Consider the following 21392-nt stretch of genomic DNA (forward strand, 5'->3'; position numbering starts at 1 on the left):
ACAATTTTTAGAAGATATGATGTCCAGAACACAATATGCCTCTTTTCATCACTACAAATAAAAAATCAACAAACAAAGAAAAATGAAAAACACAGAAACCCACAAACCAACCTTGAATGGAGTATTTGATGGATTCACAGAGGAACAGTTGACAGCTATCTAGAGTTCAGAAGAAGTCTGGGGAGTTAATTATGAAGGGACACTTGCACATATGGCATTAATCCTTGAAATTAGAACACAGAGGATTCTTCTTAAGTCAACAAACAATGGCAAATGCTGTAATATGGAGAAGCAGTGTCTTATTTCAGGTGAGAATCTTTTGTTACAGATGGTTTATGGTCTTTCACAACTGTGCCTATATTTGTAACCCTGTAAAGAAGGTATAAAAGTGTGTTCTTACCTCTAGAGTTCCATAAATTGAATATATAGAAATGGCAAGGATGAGACTAGGAACCATCAGTGTGTCAAAGCAGAAAGACAGCATGACTTTTGAGTAATCTGAAGTAGAAAATGCAGCTTGTACTCTTGTGATTCTGCTTTTTAAGGTTCATGATTTTATGTGATTAAGAAAGAAATGAAAATGTGACCTGAATAAGGTGCAGATAAGTCTGAGTCTCAATTTAAATTTAAAATCTTTTGCTGACATAGATAACTTGATTTGGATTTAAAAAAAGAAAACACACAACAATCATGGTAATTTAGCATGGCTGTTTCAATAAATGTTAATACATTGCAATTATACCCAAGGCAAAAAAAGCTACTTTATTGGCATACTTCATTCTGCTGAGCACGGATAAATGTCAAAGCCAGTATCACAGCGTATACATGTGCTGTTATATCCAGGCTAACCTGACCAGACTTGCACTGAAACAGAGAAGTGCTTACACAGGCACTAACAGCATCTGAATGGAACTGCAGTTTACTGTCAGTATACAGCACTATGGACAGAAAGGGATAATAAAGACTCATCTGTATGGATTTGGACTGTATGCTGACTGACCTGAGGGTCAAAGAATTGTCCTTGACCTATTTTATTTGGTAGCTATTCCTTTATAAGCTGTTTCATGTTTTCAAACAGAAAACTTTGAAAGATAAAAAAGAAATTAAAAAAAAAAAAAAAAAGTGAGTGGTTTTCTGTCCAGGCACCAGCGACTTAGCTGGTGTGCCATGCAGCCAGGTGAGCATGACATAGCTGCTAACTAGCAAGAAAAAGGTTCTCCTCTAGAGGCAACACTCTGTTAGACCACTGCCTTAAATTGCACTGTTAAGCACAGAAAAAGATGTTTGGAAGTAGTTTCAGAATGATGGATTCCACGCTGGGAATAAGACATGCTGTGCATTCTTTTTCTGCTCAGACAGATAGCAAGTTGTAATAATATGTGATACTAAAAAAGTAAGAATGCAAATTTTGAAGAGATGTGCCTCTGATCTATGAAAAGGTCTAAATCCTATTGAAGGTTAGTGAGTTATAACCTGCTTCCATTCCAGGTACAGTTAAATATACCTCCCCCCCTTTCTTTTTTTCCCTCCAGGAAAAATAAACAAATAAACAACAAACAAAAACAAACAAACAAACAATATATATATATATATATATATATATATATATATATATATATATATATATATATATATATATATATATATATATATATATTTTCTTTCTAAACCTGAAGCCATTGCTCAAATAACCCACCAGAACAGGAATGGAGTGGAAATAGAACAATCTGGTCTGAATCCAGAAGGGCTGGAATTTGGCTGTGGGGTAGCTCTGTACATTTGAGGGAAATAGACAAAAAGCAGCAGGGAAGTAGACATTCTATGGAATTTATTATAGGAAACATTTGGCTTGTGACAGCAGAGGCTATGGATGAAAACAGGCCCTCCTTTCCATACAAGCAACAAGGGCATATGATTGTTTGCATATGTCTGTGCGTGTCTGTAAATGATGTCCACTGGGGACATGAAACTGTGAGCATGGAAACTATTTCCTGTCTCCTGCTGTGTTCAGAAAAATACAGTTGTACGTATATTGCTTGAAAGGCACAGGGCGTGAGTGAACAAGCCATCATCTGGTTCTCCCAGTGGAAGCAACCTGCAGCATCTCAACTGCTGCCTAAGACTAGCGCAGGAACCAATACCATTGCCATTCAGCTCCCAGTCTCCAGGACCAATAAAGTCAACACAGGAGAGAGCCTCTCTGGCAAACACAAATCATTCATTAATAAAACACTACACTGTAAAAAGTAGTAACATCCATTGGATTTTAGCAGGAAGTGCCACTACTGTGTTTGAAAACTGTAGCGTTACTTTCTTTTCTACTTTCCAACCAGTACAAAAGAGCTGCCAGAACTTGATGTGCTGGAAAAGGTTGCCCTGTGAAGCTATGGATTCCCCATCCCTGGAGGTGTTCAAGGTTATATGGAGCCCTGGGCAACCTAGCCCACTTCTTGATTTAGTGGCTGGCAAGCTTGCCTGTGACAGGGAGTTGAAACTAGATGAACTTTGAGTTCTCTTACAATCCAAGCCATTCTATGATTTTATGATATGATGGAAGACCCTAAAACACATTTAAAACAACAGACCAACAATCTGGTATCTGCAGAAATCTAACTTACGTAAGGTTCATATTACGAGAATATTCGTGCAGAACATGCAGTAATCTGCTTGTGGAGATCACTGGTATTGCACATTTAAGCACTAGTAGAGATAGAGAGAGCAGATTATTCTACATCTCTCCCCATGCCCAGAGAGGAAGTAGAACGCATCCACAGAGGGTAAGAAAAAGAAGATGATACTGTACCATTAGTGCAATTAACCATTTCATGATCACCCACTTTTTCCAAACAGATTAAGTTATTAGAAAAGGACAAATAAGTTTTCATGCTTCCTCTGATGTCTGAATAAAAGGTAAAAGAGCGCAGGAGCAGTTTGAAGAAACCTAGAAGTCTAAGTTCTTGTGGGCAAGTGAAGTGGAATTTCCACCTGGTGCAAGGAGGAAGCTGCCACTAAACGCCCTGCAGAGATCTTTCCCAGAATCTTGGGAGCAATTTTATTCCAGGATGAAGCTGGCCCATGTCACAAACTGTTGAAGAAAAGCTTAAATTTGATAGAGTTCTTGCATGGGTTTTGCATTATCTTATGCATGTAGGAAAGTGTGGTAAATTTGTTTTGATCTTGACAATGTTTTAGGTAAAGAAATCTACCTTCTCTGTAAATCCACAACTGTGCAACAAGTTATAATGCTGGAGCCTTGAAGGTTATTCATGCCCTCATTATACAATCTAAAAATGAACTTTTAGTACATAGAGATAGTACCTCTTTAAATAACTTGGGACCTCTTTAAATGGTCTATATTAGAAGCTCCCAGAGCAACCTGACTTTTACATATTTAGACACTGCATCTCTTATATATAATTAGTAAATTGAATTGTTCAGAATTTTTCTGAGCCCCACATGCTTCCTCCAGACTTTTGATGCTATGGAAAGAAGAAACACACAAAGATCTCTCTAACTTCAGCAATGGATTTCAATTAAATTCTAATACTGCTAGCCACATTATCGCTGAACTGTATTCTAATGTATTCTCTACCAACACAATTCATACATGTCAACTGTCAGGGAAATAGTAATACATACAAATGAAAAGGAGAAAGCTCAGAAGTGGTAAGGGAGATTTACTTGAAAACCTGTAAGGTTAATTTTTTGTGTTATTTTGCATAAGATATAATGTATAGGAATACTACAAATACTACAAAATTAATTAATACATTACTACAAAATTAATTAATTAAATCTTTCTTTGCGGACTAGTCAGTTAAACCTCACATTTTTTACTTACGTTAACGGGCACTGCTGCATCAGCTGTAGAACAAATCCTTTGTAGTGGGTATCACTGCTGTTACAGCTGGAAAATTTCTGCAATATGTTGCAATTACTGATATTGTTCTATTCTTAAGTAAAAAATAATAATAATTAAAAAAAAAACATCCCTTATGATAAGTGAATCAAGTGGAGAATAGTCAGGGAAAAGTCCATTTTTCCCTGACCATCAATGTGAGTACATGTAGTCTCAGTATCTCTGATAATGACTTGCACAAGATGTTTCAGATGAAGATGCAGAACAAACAAACAAACCAGCCCATACAGCAGATAACAGTAGATAGTAATGGGAATCTTTCCTCACAAGGATTTTCCTCAGCCTTTTTGGATTACACCCTAAGCCTGAATTTTTCATCTGTTTCAAATACGTTTTTGTATACAACCTTGGACTCCTTCCCATTCTTTTCATTCTTACTTATCCCGTCTTTTATTATTGTTAATGAAGTCAGTGGGGGTTTGTGTATTAGTTTCTATGAGTTCAAGGTTGCTTATATAAACAGCTCATATAACATATGGTAGCAAGTGAATGTAATGACAAATTTAAGAGAAATGTTTGGGTTTGAATCAGCAAAACTTAACTTTTGTAATCATAATGGTATATCTTAGAAAATGCATATCTTAGAAAAGTTATATGATGGTTTGACACTTGTTTCTTGAACTAAACACTATATTAATGTGACGTATTTCCCAAATCATGCATTGCATCTCAGAATATGTAACACTACATATTCTGCTTTACTTTAAGGTTTTAACTTAAAGGTTTTAGGTTGTGACCCTATGGCCATATTTTCTTTGTTCTGCAGTATCTTTTTATATTTTCCTAATAAAAACTACTTCTACCATTAATGTGGATACACTTGCTTCTTGGAAAGAAAAGGTCTTGGAAGTATAGAAATGGCTATTGGAAGCAGAGACAGAAAATACTTAAGTTAGTGATTTTAAAGAATGAATTACTGTTTAGCAAAAACTAAGATGGAGGTCATTGCACTGTTTTTTTGTTTGTTTGTTTGTTTTCTTTTTTGTTTGTTTGTTTTTGTTGTATTTTTTTTTTTTTTAAATGTGCTTCTACTTTAAGATAGCTGCATATCCTTGGTTTTTACCAGTTAATTTCAGAGTAGGTCTTTGTAACACAAGCTTGGTCAGAAAAGGTGGATTTAGCATATGGAACTGAACCCTGTGAAGAAAAATGAAGGCAGTGCTAGTGTAAGTCTCTCAAAAAATAACATGACAAAACACCCATCTCACTGCAACAATAAATTCCAGTACAAGCATGTTTCATTTTCAAATATGCTGTCTCCTACTCTACATTTCCAAGTCAAAGTAACCTGTTAATTGAGAGCATAATGATCAGATAGGAAAATTACAAAAGATGACATCAGGTATACAAAGTCAGTCAGTCAGAAGAACGTAAGTGTAACATCTTTGAAATCAAAGTTATTTGACAAGAAGCTAGTAACCTGTCTGGGCTGGTGTGTGAGCCTGTAAATGTGGGCTTACTATCTTCTTCATAAGCTTCATCCAAACAAGGACAGAAAAAATTCTTTTAAAGAAAGCACTGCAGCCATCTAGCCTTGAAAAGATGCAAGTGTTTAGTAGCTCTCTGATCAAAGCGTGGAATTAAGGAAGAATCTTCCATAGATTCATAGGTATTTCAGGACCCACTAACAACTGGATCAGTTGAAGCCAAAAACACATAAGCAAACTGAATGCAGTAACACATCAACCAGAAATTACTTAAAGGCAACAGTGATCTAAAAGTCCATTTTTCTTGAGTTCATCTTTACAAAATTGCAGGACATTTCTCCTTGGCTCATAACCAAGTCTTGCTAATGCTGTGTTCTCTAGTTCTTCCTAATGCTGATGAGATAAGGAACAAACGGATCAATGCTCTCATTGTGTTTACTGGGAAACCAACAATCAGGAGAGAGGACTGAATTCCCTGAATCCTAATTATATGTGAATTTGCTAGAGTATCCCTCTATATTGCTCCAATTTATGAACAATCAGTAAGAAAAACATGAGGAAAAAAAACAAACAACAGTGTAAATTATAGAAAAAATGGACAGTAAAATATGACAGTATATCATTAAGAAATTCTAGTTGTTCCCTGCTTTGGACTCTGGACATTCGCAGTTCATAAATCACGTCAGATCTCACCTTCACTCCTCTAAAAAATTCTCAAGTTTTAAATAACTAGAAAAAAAAAATCTTATTTCACTGAGATTACCTAACTACTACCATGTGTACTACAGAAAGGAGAGAAACCTTGATACTATCTCACAGTAAAGTTAATGCCAGGTTTTGCTATTGTCCCTTATATGAAGGGAATTTGAAATAGATCTATCAGCCTTTTGATGCTAGTGAACTACTCAAACTAATTTTGGATCAATTTCCCATCCAGCTGCAAAACTGACTGAAAATGGAAACAAGAAAACATAACATAAAAGGAAAACTAAGATTAAAAACTGAGACAAAAGGTCTAAAGAATGGTTTAAAGTATCCTTTATTTTCCAGACGCACAGTAGTTTAGGAATTTCTTGCTCTGACGTGTAAAAATATAAGAAAGAGATCAAGTACAGCAGCCCATGGCACATGCGTATTGTGCAAATTCCTCTATTTTTCTCTGACATGTTTGATTGCTGTCCATTGCTTACAACAGACTTCTAATACAAAGGAACTCAGTTTAGCAGTCTATGTTGTTCACCGTGGGCTGTTTTGCTAAAAAGAGATACACTTGGGGACTGCCTTATTTCTTTTGTTATTTTTAAATTCCCTGGGAAAATGCAGGCTCTCAGTTCAGGAAAATGTATAACATTGTTGAAGCTGAATACAGGAAGTTCCTATGCTTTCAGGAACTACACATTTGTTTTTTTAATAATCGTACTTTTGCAGATACATTACACAGAAAGAAATTTCAGGCTCTTGATTTCTGATAATTGCTTTCAACATGGTAACACTGGTAAAAATAACAAATGATTTAAAAAGTGTTGTTTAATCCCAATTTTTCTGCCGGCTGTATTATAAATGAAAGATTCTCCAGAATAAAAGTCTTGTACTTCTGATCCTTCCTTATATATAAAAAAGAACAGCCTTGTGCCATCCTCAGTGATAGCAAGTGACAGGCAGAGAATGACATCACTCTTTATATTTAACTGCCTGCCTTCTGGTGAATTTATTTTGCTGTCAAATATTACAACAGTGTTAGTCACATTCAGGCTTTACAGAAACAGAATCATTTGCTGAGTTTGACCCCAGAAGGCAACAGTTCTTCCCTTCTGAAAGAGAGAATATTTATTTCCAAATTTGCATCAGTGGCTTGCCTCTGCAGCTGGATTACTAGGAATGTCTTAGAGAAATGCTAATATGTGTCAAAGGTCTACAACAACCAAAAGCATCCATGTGAATTTTGCCATTACAGTTACACTGAACACAGACTCAAAGAACAGGCTAATCATCTGCAAACATAGCAAACCCTGTTCTCAAGAACACAAGTCAGCAGCTAATTTGCTACAGGTATTTAATTAGACATGCCACAAGTTTGAGACCAGCAGGTTTAACAGCTTCTACATTCCTATTACCACTAATATCACTTATCCTCCTATTATCGCTACATATCCAATGCCTAAAATAGGACTGGGTTAGTAAGTTCACTGCCAGAGAATGCAAGTTAAAGATGTGTTTCCATCCTTGCACAGAGTGAAAGAAAGCCTTTAAGGTGAGGAAACAGAGAAACTGGCCCAAGAGAGCAGAATCCAGTGCAGATCATGTTTATGCTATCTTTTCTCCACCGCCTTTACATATCTATTTGCTTTTTGCCATCCATTAGATTCCATTAGATTATCTTTTGAGTTCCCTCTAAGGGGAACACTGTCACTCATTATTCAAGCACATTGTGGCATTAATTACTATCACATCAGCAATTTTATTACTAAATAGTGCTGCTACCAGTAGAAGTCCAAGTTTTGTATGCATTGCTCTCATAAAAAAAAGAACACAGAAGTTTGGTCTCTTTCTTGTCCTTTCTAACACTCCCTCTCCAAATTACTCATTTCAGGCAACTGCTACCACACATGAAGTCTGCAACAGCACATACACAACTTAAAAGCACAGAACAATTATTTATTAGTTAATTCACACAGTAGCTAGGATTAGCCACTAATACAATTTTCTCCTTTAGAAAGTCACCTGATAGGTCTTCAATCAGTCATCGATCAGAAGAGAAGGGTTAGCCTTGTTTCCTGCAATATGCTAGCCCTTAGTCTTGCTGTTTCTGTTCTTATTTTTCTCTCAGAAAAAATTAATATCTTTTCATGCTTACCTTTTTCAACCTGAAGCTTTAATTTGCTGATTTTGTTTCAACAATTTTACTTTTATTCCCAATTTTACTTTTCTTATCTTGTTTGCACAGTTCACAGTGCTTTCTCACAACCCTTTCTCACCATTTAGCAGATTTCTCAGAAGTCAGAACTGTTGTTCGGCTGGGCTGCATAAAAACAAGACTTGGGGTAACAGACAGTTAAGAGGCTGCACTCACCAAAGCTGAATAACACAGCATAGTGTATAAATTCTGAACAGTACTTGTTCTCCTAGCTTCCATTTAGGGTGTATGTTCTGGATGATATCTGCTTATAAATTACTCTGCTGTCACGGAGAAAACCAGCAATGTGCCTGTAAGGAAATACTCTTGTGGTGGTTTAACACTGGTGGGTAGCTCAGCAGCACCATGTTGCTCTCTTGCTCACTCCTCAAAAGGATAGGAGGATAAAACACAATGAAAACAAACAAACAAACAAAAAACGATAAGTAGAGGGAGATCACTCACCTATTACTGTTACGGACAAAACAGATTCAGCATAGGGAGATCAATGCAATTCATTGCTAATAATAACCTAGAACAGTGAGAACTGAAAGTAAACAGAAACACCTTTTCCCTATCCACCCTCTTCTACCTCCTCCTCCCCCCAAGTGGCGCTAGGGAATGGGTCAGTCCATAACGCTTCGTCTCTGTCGCGGTGGTCACTCTGCCCCTGCTCCACATGGGTCTCTCTCACAACCCCGTCCTTCCCAACTGCTGCCACGCGGCCTTCCCACAGCCTGCAGCTCTCCCAGCACCGCCCCAGCACGGCTCGGTTCCGCTGGGCCCACCTTCGGGCACCGCTCGCGGCTCCCCCGGTCCTCCCGCCCCACGGCGTGTGCCGCGGGGGAACGGCCCGCTCCTCCGTGGGCCTCTCCCGTGCCGCAGGAGCCGCTGCCGTGTGCCCGGAGCTCCTCCCGCGCGACCTCGGCGCCCGCGGGGCCGTTCTCTCCCGTCTCGGCTCCCTTCTCCCGGCCGCTGTCGCGCAGCGCTTCGTCCCTTCCTTCCATCTGCTGTCGCAGAGCGCACCCGGCGTCGCTCGCGGCTCAGCTCTGGCGGCGGCGGTCTCTTTGGAGCATGTGGAGCTGGCTCTGCTCTCACACGGGCAGCGCTGGGCTCTGCTCACTGAGCTCAACTCTGCAGCCCCCTGCTACCAAACACTGACTCATAGGCTCAATACACATTAAGGACAGCATCCACAAATACTTCCATGTTACCATTATTTGCCAGACCTGTTGAAGCAGGTCCAGAGGAGCACCAAAGATGATCAAAGGGCTGGAGAACCATTCCTATAGAGAAAGACCCAGGAGGGTTGGGTTTGTTTAGCTTGGAGAAGGCTATGGAGAGAATCACAGAATGGCCAGGGTTGGAAGGGACCTCAAAGCTCATGAATCTCCAACCCCTCTGCCACAGGCAGGGCCACCAACCACCCCATTTAATGCTAGACAGGGCTGCCCAGGGCCCCATCCAATCTGGCCTTGAACACCTCCAGGGACGGGGCATCCACAACCTCTCTGGGCAGCCTGTTCCAGCACCTCACCACTCTCTCTGTAAAGAACTTCCCCCTGACATCCAACCTAAATCTTCCTTGCTTCAACTTAAGACCATTTCCCCTTGTACCGCTGATATCTACCCTTTCAAAGAGTTGATTCCCCTCCTGTTTATAGGCTCCCTTTAGATATTGAAAGGCTGCAATGAGGTCACCCCACAGCCTTTTCTCCAGGCTGAACGAGCCCAGCTCCCTCAGCCTGTCCTCATAGGGGAGGTGCTCCAGTCCCCTGATCATCTCTGTGGCTCTCCTCTGGACCCTTTCCAACAACTCTCTGTCTTTCTTGTACTGGGGGCTCCAGACCTGGACACTACTCCAGATGGGGCCTCACAAGGGCAGAGTAGAGAGGCACAATCACCTCCCTGTCCCTGCTGGCCACCCCTCTTTTGATGGAGCCCAATGGAGAGATCTCTCAATGGAGAGATCTCATTGTGGCCTTCCAGTACTTAAAGGGAGCTCATAAGCAGGAGGGAGGTTGACTTTATGCTAACATAGTCTAATAGCGATAGGAAAAAGCGGAATAGCTTTAAACTAAATGAGGAAAATTAGGTTCAATGTTAGGAAACATTTTTTACTCACGGGACAGTGAGGCACTGGCACAGCTGCACAGAGGAGCTATGTGGCGTTCCATCCATGGATGTGTTCAAGGCCAGGTTGGATGGGCTGTGGGCAGCTGAGCTGAGGGGGGCAGCCCTGCCCATAGCAGGGGGTTGGAATGAGATGGGCTTTAATGTCACTTCCAATCCAGATTATTCTATGATTCTATGATCTTTTAAGCCTGTGAATTCTGAAATACAGCTTTTTGGTGTGGATAACATTCACCTACCCAATACACGTTTTCGCCTTGGATTCCACTAGGGCTTCCTGTATTTGTATCGAATATAACCCTGCTTGTAAATCAAGTGAATACAATTAGAAAATAGATACAGAGTCACCTATCAGCCAGCAATCCCCGTACCTCGCACCAAACGCTGCCGCTGATGTTACCGAGGCTGCGTGCAGGAAACTCGGGACGAGCCTGCCACCTGGAGGACGCTCCCCAGTAGGAAGCAGCCGGCCCTGGCAGTCACTGACACACACGCAGCCGAAGCCTTTGGCCTCGGAAGAGGTGACCCCGCAGCCACACGCGAACAAGCGCCAGCCTCGAGCCGTGCGTGGGGCTGCCCCTGGCCGACGTGGCGGCGGGGCCAAGCGCCCCGGAGGCACCTAGCCAGCGCCAGAGAAAACGGTGCCACAAAAAGCTGCGAAATAAACAGCGGCTCGCGTCTTTGTGCGTTTATTTGTCAGGTGTTTGAGCCAGGACCAACGGCCGACCCCAGGGTCAACTGCCGCCCGCGCTGCCAGCTCACCCCGCCCCGGCGTCGCGCCAGCGCTCCGCGCATGCGTCCTGCCGCTCTGCGCAGGCGCAGCGTGGGACGCAGCGGCGGCGGCGATGGGCGGGAGGTTGGCGCGCGTATTCCGGACATTCAATGTGGAGAGCCGGGCCCGCCGCGAGATCAGCAAGGAGAAGCCCACCCCCGCGCCGCGCCACCCCACCAGCCGTTTAGACGACCTGACCGGTGAGGGCCGGCTTCACCGGGGCGGCTGCAGCGAGGGGTGCCGCCCGCGGGAGAGCTGGGCCCGCGGTGCAGGCCGCGCGGGAGCAGCGCCGCAGCGCGGCGTGGGGTCGGGGCCGCGCGGTGGGCTGAAGCGGCGCGGGGCCGGTGACATTGAGCAGGGCGGCGCGCGGGGCATGCCGGGAGCGCGGCCGGCGGCGTTGGGCGGGGCCGTCGGTAGGATGGTTGCTAGGGGCCGCGCCGCTGTGTGCGTAACCCGCTGCGGGTAACGGGGATGGGCTGGTGCTGGGGCACCGCTAACAGGAAGGGAAGTGTTGTGACTCGCCTCTCCGCTTTTGTTTGTTTCCTTATGTTTTTGTGTTCTTTATCCCTTTCGCCTTCAGACCGCCCTGAGATACAGCAAGAAATTTACAGGAAGGACGACAGGCTCCTCACCTTGTTAAAAGATGTTTATGTGGAGTCCAGAGACCCCCCTGCACAGGTGAGTGCCTCTCTCTCTGCAGGAGGCATACAGGTATCAGCTCTGTTGTTTTCAAGCCCAATGCAAGGCATTTTTGTTTTTAAAGAGAAGCACTCTGTTAGTGCTTAGAAGCTTTGCTGTTGGTAGATAAATGTGATGTTTTCAGTGCCCAGTTATACACCAGTAGCACAGATTGTGATCATGCAACCTCTATGCTTGCAGTCCTCCATTCTAACATAGCAGTGATCTTTTGTTCTTCACCTAAGTTCCAGTTTCTGCCCCCTCAAATGCGAAAGAGCAGTTGACCAACACCCTCTGAGAGATGCTGTTTGCCAGAGATGTCCCATATGGCTCTTAGAAGAAAAGAAGTTGGGACTGATGTTGAGGCATGGATGTGGTAGATAGCAAAGGCATTAAAAGATCTCTGATGTTAATGACATCTTATACAGAGCTTTTTCCTTATGTGGCTCAGGAAATGCCTGAGTTTGTTTATTCTTGTACAGCCTTGTGGACTGTTTGGCCATCAGGTTACTCACTGCCAACACTGCAGTCTTTAACTTGGAGAGTAAGGCATACCCCATTCAGTAACAGGCAGGCTGGGGCGTAGTCTCTTTTTTTTCCACCTTCTTCCACCTTTTTACCTGTTGCATTATTGGACCATTTTATTCTAGCTCTTTCACTAGTGAAAGTTTTATACTCATCTAACAATAGCATTTCTAATTATTCTGAAGTATTTCTGGTTTGCCGCATCCATAGTACCATCTATTTAAGGCTAAAGTATTTTAAAAGACACTCTTCCCTGAAGCTTCCAAATAATCTCTATCCTTAATTTTCATAATAGAGTTTAGGACTCTAATCTTGCTGAGCTGAAAGTCTAATTGCAACATAGAATCATAGAATATCCCAAATTGGAAGAGACCCTTAAGGATCAACAAGTCCAACTCCTGGATCCAAACAGCACCACCCAAAAATCAGACCATTTGCATCAGCAAAAACCAGCATTGCAGCAATATCTTTAAACACTTTCATTTGTAAGCCTGTCAGGAGAGGTTTCAGGAAAAGCCACAAGTGGAACAAATCTCAGTTCCTCATTCTGTGCCTCCTGCAAGACAGCTGCCACATAAGACTTGTACTTGTGGTGTGTCTGCCTAAAGTTGTTAGGAAAAGTGTGGTTAATGTGTTAACAGCGAGGCTTGAGAGCAAAAGCTTCTTTCTAAAAGCTTTCTTCTTGTCCTGATGTTTTTCAGAACATTTCTTTCCTCTGTATACTTTGTGCAAAGTGTATGCATATTTGGTATGTCTGTGTTACATGAAAAAGTATCAGCTTTCAGTCCTGTGGTGACAGATACCTAGAGATTGGTCATTTTATTAGGGATTGAAAAGTTGTTCATTATCTGAGTATAATTTTAGCGGGAAATTAAGAAAAAAGTAGGTAGCATTGTCAGAGTTTTTGTGTAATTTAGAAACAGACAGTTACTAATGCTGTAGCATCCACGTAAGTTTTCTCAGCTTTGGGTTAATACAGTAGCTGCAGACACTTTCCTTTAAAAGTACTTTTTCTTAAGAAGGTTTCCATTGTTTCTTTTTTGTAGTGTCATTCATTAGTGAAATTTTAATAAAAAGCAATATAGGGAAGGTAGAGCAGGTTTGGAAATTATTTAGAAAAGGAAATAAAAAAGGACTTGAAAGAAGAGACTTTCTGTGTCTTGAGTATTACAGTGGTCTTGAGATTTAAATTGCACATGATGGTGCTAAATAATTTTTCTTTGTTCAGCAGAGCTTGTTCTGGAGACAGAGCAAGAGAGGTGATACCTTTTAGTTGCAAAATTGAAATATGAAAGGAGAGGAGAATGAAAAGAATTTCCAGTGGTCTCATGAGAAGGATACCAATTTTCAGTGTGATTTTTTCCCCTTCCCTTCCCCACTGGCATGAATCAATATCAAATAATAGATCATATGCATTTACATTTGGCTACCAAATGGCTTGTATGAAGGGCTGCTGAGTTGTGCAGCACTTCGACAGTACTGGATTGTAGCTTTTCATGATGTGGATAGGGAGTTGGCCCTCTATATGGAGTGGCTGTGAAACAACTACCTGTAATATCTTTGATATTAAGAAGCGAGGGTGGCTAAGCTAACTATTTATGGCTGTGAAAATGGGAAAAATTAATGGGAAATGCCATATTTAGAGAAATAGCTTAACTGTTACAGAGCATAGTAAAAGGAACTGCTGTTAATCTCTTTTTGTTTTTCTTCCCACAATTAGGTAAAAGATGGAGGTGCTGAACATCTTCCACGTAAACAGGTGGAAAAGAGATTGACAAAACTAGGTCACTTGGAAGAGCTAGATATTAAGAAAGTTCCCAAAGGCAAAATTTCCCTTGTGGAGGCTCTGATGCTTCTTAATAATCATAAACTTCATCCTCAGATATGGACTGCAGAGAAAATAGCAGCAGAATACAGTCTGGAACTGAATGAAGTCAACTCTCTTCTGGAATTCTTCATTCCTTTTTCCCTTCAAGAGTTTCCTAAAGAATCAAGAAAAGCTATAAAACCTACATAAGAGTATTTACAAAAAACTTGTGTGATCTTGCTTGTGTCTTAATCATATTTCTGAGTGTATTCAGTGTCTGAAAAGTGCTGGTAATGTGTTATTCAGCAAAGCTGCTGTCTCGTACCAAAAAGATGTATTCAGGCAATTCCATTCTGTATTTGATAGCTTTAGTTAAATCTGGTAATTAAAGGACAGAGTTTGTAAAACAGATTTTAACAACTAAGTTGTGTGAGAGCCTGTCACAGGATTCTGATTGTTGCATTCATGTATTTTCCATTCAGTTAAAATATGTAAGTTCTATTTAGAAATTTAACTTAAACAAGCAAAAGAAAAAAAAAAAAACAAATAGGTTGCCTTTCTTAACAGAGACTTCCTGGCCTCCAGCAAAATCAGTGCTCTGTGTGTATTAGCTTTGTAATTCGTGTTGCAAGGATTTGCTCTCAAGGTGTGTGTATGTTAAAACAGCTGTATTTCTAGTGTATAAAAGTTAAATAATACACTTTACAAAGAGTGCTAGCCATAAGAAGATGTAGTATGTTCAGCTGTGTCAAAATACAAAGGTGAATAGCAAGAAGGCTTCTTCTTGATGACTAATGTGTGACCCCTCTTCCACTCCATTCTGATTTTGCTGAATTATCTGTACCTCCCCAGGTACTCTCCATCAGTCACTGAATTTGTAGAGTGGAAATCTAATGTGGCAGTCTTTTGCAGCAGCCTCTGGCACTTGCTGTATGGGAAGTAATGGTTCACGTAGTATGTAGCTGTTAAATGCAATTGTATCTACTGATTGGACCCACTAGTAGATCTTTTGTAAATGTCTACCTGTGCTGTTGTAATAAGCCTTTTTCCCCCATGGAGTCTTCTCTGACTCATCCAAGTGTAAGCTTAGATCAGCGTGTTCACTGATAAGTTTTCCTCAGGCTACCACATTCAAGATAGACAGCATCCTTTAGTTGTTAGTAAAGAAAGTTAAACTGGGGAGATAACTGGACTGCAGCCTTGATACTCTGGGTCTATGCAGATAAGGAAGAAGTTTAGCACTGCTGGCAAGTACTGACTAGTGAAAACTGGTTCATGTTCTCCAGCTGACTTAGAAAAGAAAGCAGAATTTATATTTAAAATTACAGTATGGTTGCTTTCATTAAAAATAATAATACTGTTGAAATGTTTACACTGCAACATGAATGTTTCTGATGTCCATCATAAAAAAGCTAAATGTAACTTCCTTTTTAATGACTTCTTTGTTAGGTCTTAGAATTCTGATTATGGTAAATATTTTGCCAAGAACAACAGCAGCTTTGCTATTTCGTAGTAAGATTCTTACCACTTCTCTGAGGTGGAAAAAGTGTTTAGTTATAGTTTACCACAGTGTATTCAAGGTTTTTTTTAAAGTACATATCATTATAGACTAGTGAAAGATTGTGTAAAAATTCTTGGATGTGAGTAACCTGTAACTTAATGGGGACAGACCTGAATTGAAAATAACAAATAATAATTCTGAGCTGTGAGCCACATTATAATTTACTTGTTTTCCACAAAATAGCCTTCTGTGCTGTAACAGAAACACTGTATTTTTCAATACTGTTCATCCTAGTGTAATATTTAAGGTGGAATTCAGAAAGAACAGCTGTGGAATACATTTGGTACAGATACTTTATTTTTGTAGGAGACTCTGTGACTTCCTTATTTGAAAATGGATCTTCATTTATGCATTGGAGTTAATTAAAAACTTGCTTTACAATCAGTGTTAGACAACAGTTTAACCATGCCCCTTGACTCAGTACCTGTTTTGGTATTTCTTTGACACTTTTAACTTGGTTTTGTCTATTCCCTTTCCTTTGGCTGTTTAGCTGTTGGCATAAGAAAAAGGTGTTCTTCAAGCAAATGTTTTGAAGTGGTAATTATGGAGAATTTGTGGGGATCTGCCATACAGGTTTATGGGAATCTTATGTGGATAATTTCTCATGTTTCATTTCTATGAATGTGCTGTGCCAAATTTCAAATGTTTTTGACTGCTATGTAGAATTACTAAATTTGGTAAAGAACAATTTACACTGTTCTGTAGGAACGTTCCAGCAGGCATTCTGGCTTCCGGACTTGAATTTTCTCTGAGATGTCTCTAGGGGGAGTCTATTTGCTCACTTATCCGTGTTTTCTGGGATGTTCTCACTTCAGTGCATCCGTTTCTCTAGCTTCATTCTGTAAGTTTGTATTCCCAGTCTTCTCCAGCCAGTCTTCTCTGCCAGTTTCTATGAAAACTTTATGTAGCTGTGCTTTTTGCTTTTTACTGACTCACAGGCAAATGTTGCTTATGTTCTGTTGTCATGGTATCAATGACCTGTTTTATTTCAGCAGAGTGGTATCTTGCCTTCCAGGAGTAGCATATCTGAGGTAAAGGTGAGAGGACTGAGCAAATGTTTTGTTCTGGAGAACTTGTGACAGATCTTTGAAAGGGATGTGTCTTTTCATACATCTTCAACATTTGTCCTTTGAGGTATTTTAAACTAAAATAGATCTTGTGCTACCTTTCTTTGTATTAGTAGTAGCCAGGTTCTTGCAGTTTGATGCTGAGATAGCAGGTTCAGTGTTGTAAGGCAAGAAAGAGGTTTAACTCTGCTTTCTGTGCAGTTCAGTGAGAGGGAACTTCAGTAAAAAAAAAAAAAAAAATCTTTCTGTAGTTATCCAGTATATTCAACCAAACTGTCTTTTAAGCAACCTATTTTTACCCAAGAAGGAAAGAAAAGAATGCTCATGAGTTAGACATATGTATTAAACTTAAAGAGTATCTTATTTCTGTGTTGAAAAATGGGATCAAACCTCAAGTAGTTGTAATACAGGATTGAAACCTCTGAAGTTTAAAAGGGTCTCTTTGTTTAAAAGGGCCTTTTTCATATAAGACTGTACTTTCTTGTTTGAAATTCCAGGTAGCTTCAGGTTTCATAGTTCTGTGCTGGAATGCTTTTTGAACAGGAGTTTTCTGGTTGTCATGTGGCAGTAGTGTTGAATTCACAGCAACAGTTATAGGGACCTGCTCAGTGCAGGCAGGCTTCATGTGCAAATGGCTTTTGGTGCTTGAGACTGGAAGGGCAAGGAAGGTCTGTGCTGACTGACATGCTATTAATGATCAAACCACTGTATTGGTGGCTGTCGTTACTGAATACGTCTCAGTAACCTATGAACCTAGTTAATTTTGTAACCTTCCATGGTTTAGGTAGGTACTGCCACGTTACTATTGGTGCTGTCTTTTCTGTTGAGGACTTCCAGAGAAAGCTTTTGCAATAGAGAGAGCAACCCCTAGAAGGTGACAAGCTATTTATCCTCCTATTTATATAGGATTGGGTGTTACAAGAGGGTGCAGTAGGTCCATCCATGTTTTTTGGCCTCCTGACAAAGTGCGGCGCTGCTGCATTAAAAGAGAAGAAATTGGAAGGGAGCTGTAGCAGAGTAGTCAGCTCCTATAGGGATGCAAGGCTTTTGTAGGACTGAAGCCCTGTGGCTAGGTGCACTGGTGCACAGGAGCAGCCATACTTAGGAGTGGAGTTGCCCTATAGAACAGAGTCCATTGATGCTGCTGGTGCTAGCCAGGCTTATTCCTGCCGCAGGCTTTTGTAAGCAGAAGCATGGATGTAAAATAACTGGTAGGTCTGCTTATGTGACAGATGTTTGGAGAAAGAAAAGCAGCTCTGGCAACCTGCATGTGGCTGGGAATGCTGAGCTGCTGCTAACTGCCTGTCTTGGCAGAGAGAAGAGAAGAAAAAAAAAAAAAAAAGGTGAAGGCGTAGTTTTAAGAGTTTTCTTTGAACTAAAGGATGTCCTGTTCTTAATTGCACAGAGCTTTGTTCCCAGTGGAAAAAAAAAAAACAACAACGTAGTGCAGGTTGTGATTCAAGCAGTTCTGACTCGCCCCAGACCAGGTGCTGCCTGGGCCACAGTTGTGCTGCAGGGCTGAGGTGCTGGGCAGGAGGCTGTGTGCTGTCACTCAGTTGCCTTCAGTCCCGGTCCCTTGTGCTGGTAGCTCAGCACTGTACCCTAAAGCATGCTACGGGCCGGGCCATGAGCTCCCTCCTGATGAAGAGGAGAAGTGGGTTCGAGCTTATGTATTTAGAACTGAGAAGCAGTCTTTTACCCTTGTCTGCATCAGTTGCTATCTTTCGGTTGCATCAAACATGTTCATGTTGCTTCTATTACCAGCCATGTCCACAGGGGGGAAAAGTTACTAAAATTGGGTATAGTACCAAAATGTGACTGAATTTTTTGAGTACGTTATCTGCCTGTTCTTTGATTTGGGACAGGAAAAGTTTATTATAAAACCTATTTTTATAGTCTAGTAAAATATTTTTATGTTTGATATGAGATGTCATTTATTGCTAAGAACAGTTCAAGATGAATGCAAAATATTTGGTTCAAAGATATCCCTCACCTTGCCATATAATGGGAAATATTTTGTTATTGTTCTAGTCAATTTCAGAAACAAATGCTAAGACTTCTGATTAGCAGAAGTTCATCCCAACTTGGTTGCTACCATTCACTCCCTTGCCATGATCATCTCCTCCCACTCTCCCCACTAATTTGTTGCCGGGTGCCATCTGGCAAGTCATAGAATCATAGAATCACAAGGTTGGAAAGGACCTATAAGATCATCTAGTCCAACCGTCTTCACACTACCACAAGCTATTAAACCACATCTCTTAGCTCCTCATCCAGACGCCTCTTGAACACTGCCAGGGACGGCGACTCCACCACCTCCCTGGGCAGGCCATTCCAGTGCCTGACCACTCTCTGAGAGAGAAAGTTCTTCCTTAAGTCTAACCTAAACCTCTTCTGGTACAACTTGAGGCCACTTCCCCGGGTCCTGTTTGTTGCCTGGGAGAAGAGGCCAAACGCCTCTTCACCACAGCCTCCCTTCAGGAAGTTGTAGTGTGCAATCAGGTCTCCCCTGAGCCTCCTCTTCTCCAGACTAAACAATCCCAGCTCTCCCAGCTGCTCCTCATAAGACTAGTGTTCCGGACCCCTCACCAGTTTGGTTGCCCTTCTCTGGACACGTTCCAGGGTGTCAATGTCTTTCCTGTAGTGAGGGGCCTAAAACTGAACACAATACTCAAGGTGTGACCTCACCAGTGTACTCAGGTACAGGGGGATGATCACCTCCCTGCTCCTGCTGGCCACACTGTTTCTAATGCAGGCCAGGATGGTGCCGGCCCTTTTGGCCAGCTGGGCACACTGTCAGCTCATGTTCAGCCGAGCATCAACCAACACCCCCAGGTTCCTTTTCTCTTCACAGTCATCCAGCCACTCGTCCCCAAGCCTATAACGCTGCATGGGGTTGTTGTGGCCAAAGTACGGGACCCGGCACTTGGCCTTGTTGAACCTCATCCCATTCACCCCAGTTCTGCAATCCAGCTTACCTAGATCCTTCTGAAGGGCCTCCCTACCCTCAGGCAGATCAACACCACCTCCCAACTTGGTGTCATCTGCAAACTTACTGAGGGTACACTCAATCCCCTCACCTAGGTCATCAATAAAGATATTAAACAAGATAGGCCCCAGTACCGACACCACTTGAAACAGGTCGCCAGCTGGATTAACTCCATTAACCACCACCTGTTGGGCACAGCCCTCTAGCCAGTTTCTTACCCAAACGAGTGTGTACCTGTCCAGGGCACGGGCAGCCAGTTTCCCCAGAAGAAGCCTGAGAGAGACGGTGTCAAAGGCTTTGGTGAAGTCTAGGTAGACTACATCAACAGCCTTTCCCTCATCCACCAGTCTGGTCATCCAGTCGTAGAAGGATGAGGTTGGTCAAATAGGACCTGCCTTTCATGAACCCATGCTGGCTGGGCCTGATCCCCTGGACACCATGCACATGCTGTGTGCTCTCACCCAAGATGATTTGCTCCATTACTTTCCCTGGTACCGAGGTCAGGCTGACAGGCCTGCAGCTCCCTGGATCCTCCTTATGGCCCTTCTTGAAGATGGGAGTCACATCAGCAAGCCTCCAATCCTCTGGGACCTCCCCAGTTAAGCAGGAGCGCTGATAGATGGCCATGAGTGGCGTGGCAATCACCCCCACCAGCTCCCTCAGCACCCAAGGGTGTAGCCCATCCGGTCCCATGGACTTGTGACAGTCCAGATAGAGGAGCTCTCTGACTGTCTCCACCTGAATCACTGGGGGTGAATTCTGAGTAGCGTCCCAGATTTCCAGATCAGGATGTAAAATGCCCAAAGTATAACTGGTCTGGCTATTAAAGGCAGATGTAAAAAAGGTATTGAGGACCTCAGCCTTCTCCTTGTCCTCAGTGGCCACATTCCCTGCTGCATCAAATAAATGATGAGAATTATCCTCGGTTCTTCTTTTGCCATCGATATATTTATAAAAGGATTTTTTATTGTCTTTTACTGGAGTGGCCAATCTGAGTTCAAGTTGGGCTTTTGCCTTCCTAACTTCCTTCCTGTATACCTTAGCTACTTCCCTGTAATCTCCCCAACTAGCCTGTCCCTTCTTCCAGAGGACGTAAACTCTCTTTTTCTCCCTGAGTCTCAACAGTAGTTCCTGGCTCACCCACACCGGTCTTCTACCCCTGCGGCTCGCCTTACGGCACTCAGGGACAGCCTGTTCTTGCGCCTTTAAGATTTCCGTCTTGAGGAGCGTCCAGGCTTCTTGGATTCCTTTACCCTTAAGAATCAACTCCCAAGGGACCTGTGCTACAAGCGCCCTGAACAGATCAAAGTCCGCCCTCTGGAAGTTCAAGAAAGTAGTTTTGCTGGTCACTCTTTTGACCAGCAGGAATAGAGAATTGTACAGTTCCATGGTCGCTCTGCTCAAGACAGTCCCCAGTCTTCACTTCTCCCACCAGTCCTTCTCTGTTAGTGAAGATCAGGTCTGGCAGGACACCACCCCTGGTAGGCTCTCCTACTAGTTGCATAAGGCAGCTATCTTCCACGCAGTCTAGAAACCTCCTGGACTGCTTCCTCTGTGCTGTATTATACTTCCAACATATGTCAGGGAAGTTGAAGTGTCCCATGAGAACAAGTGCTGGTGA

General features: G+C 42.1%; 1 protein-coding gene across 1 annotated transcript; it reads left to right on the forward strand.

Annotated features, from left to right (window-relative positions):
- Positions 1-11173: 11173 nt before the first annotated feature.
- On the forward strand, positions 11174-16012 carry NDUFAF4 (NADH:ubiquinone oxidoreductase complex assembly factor 4). Its single transcript, XM_031610942.2, has 3 exons — positions 11174-11344; positions 11725-11822; positions 14068-16012. The coding sequence occupies exons 1-3, from the start codon at positions 11218-11220 to the stop codon at positions 14362-14364; spliced, it is 522 nt and encodes a 173-aa protein (XP_031466802.1). The 5' UTR covers positions 11174-11217; the 3' UTR covers positions 14365-16012.
- Positions 16013-21392: the final 5380 nt, after the last annotated feature.

The sequence above is a fragment of the Phasianus colchicus genome, chromosome 2, assembly GCF_987193195.1.
Source record: "Phasianus colchicus chromosome 2, bPhaCol1.hap1.1, whole genome shotgun sequence".
Lineage (NCBI taxonomy): Eukaryota > Metazoa > Chordata > Aves > Galliformes > Phasianidae > Phasianus > Phasianus colchicus.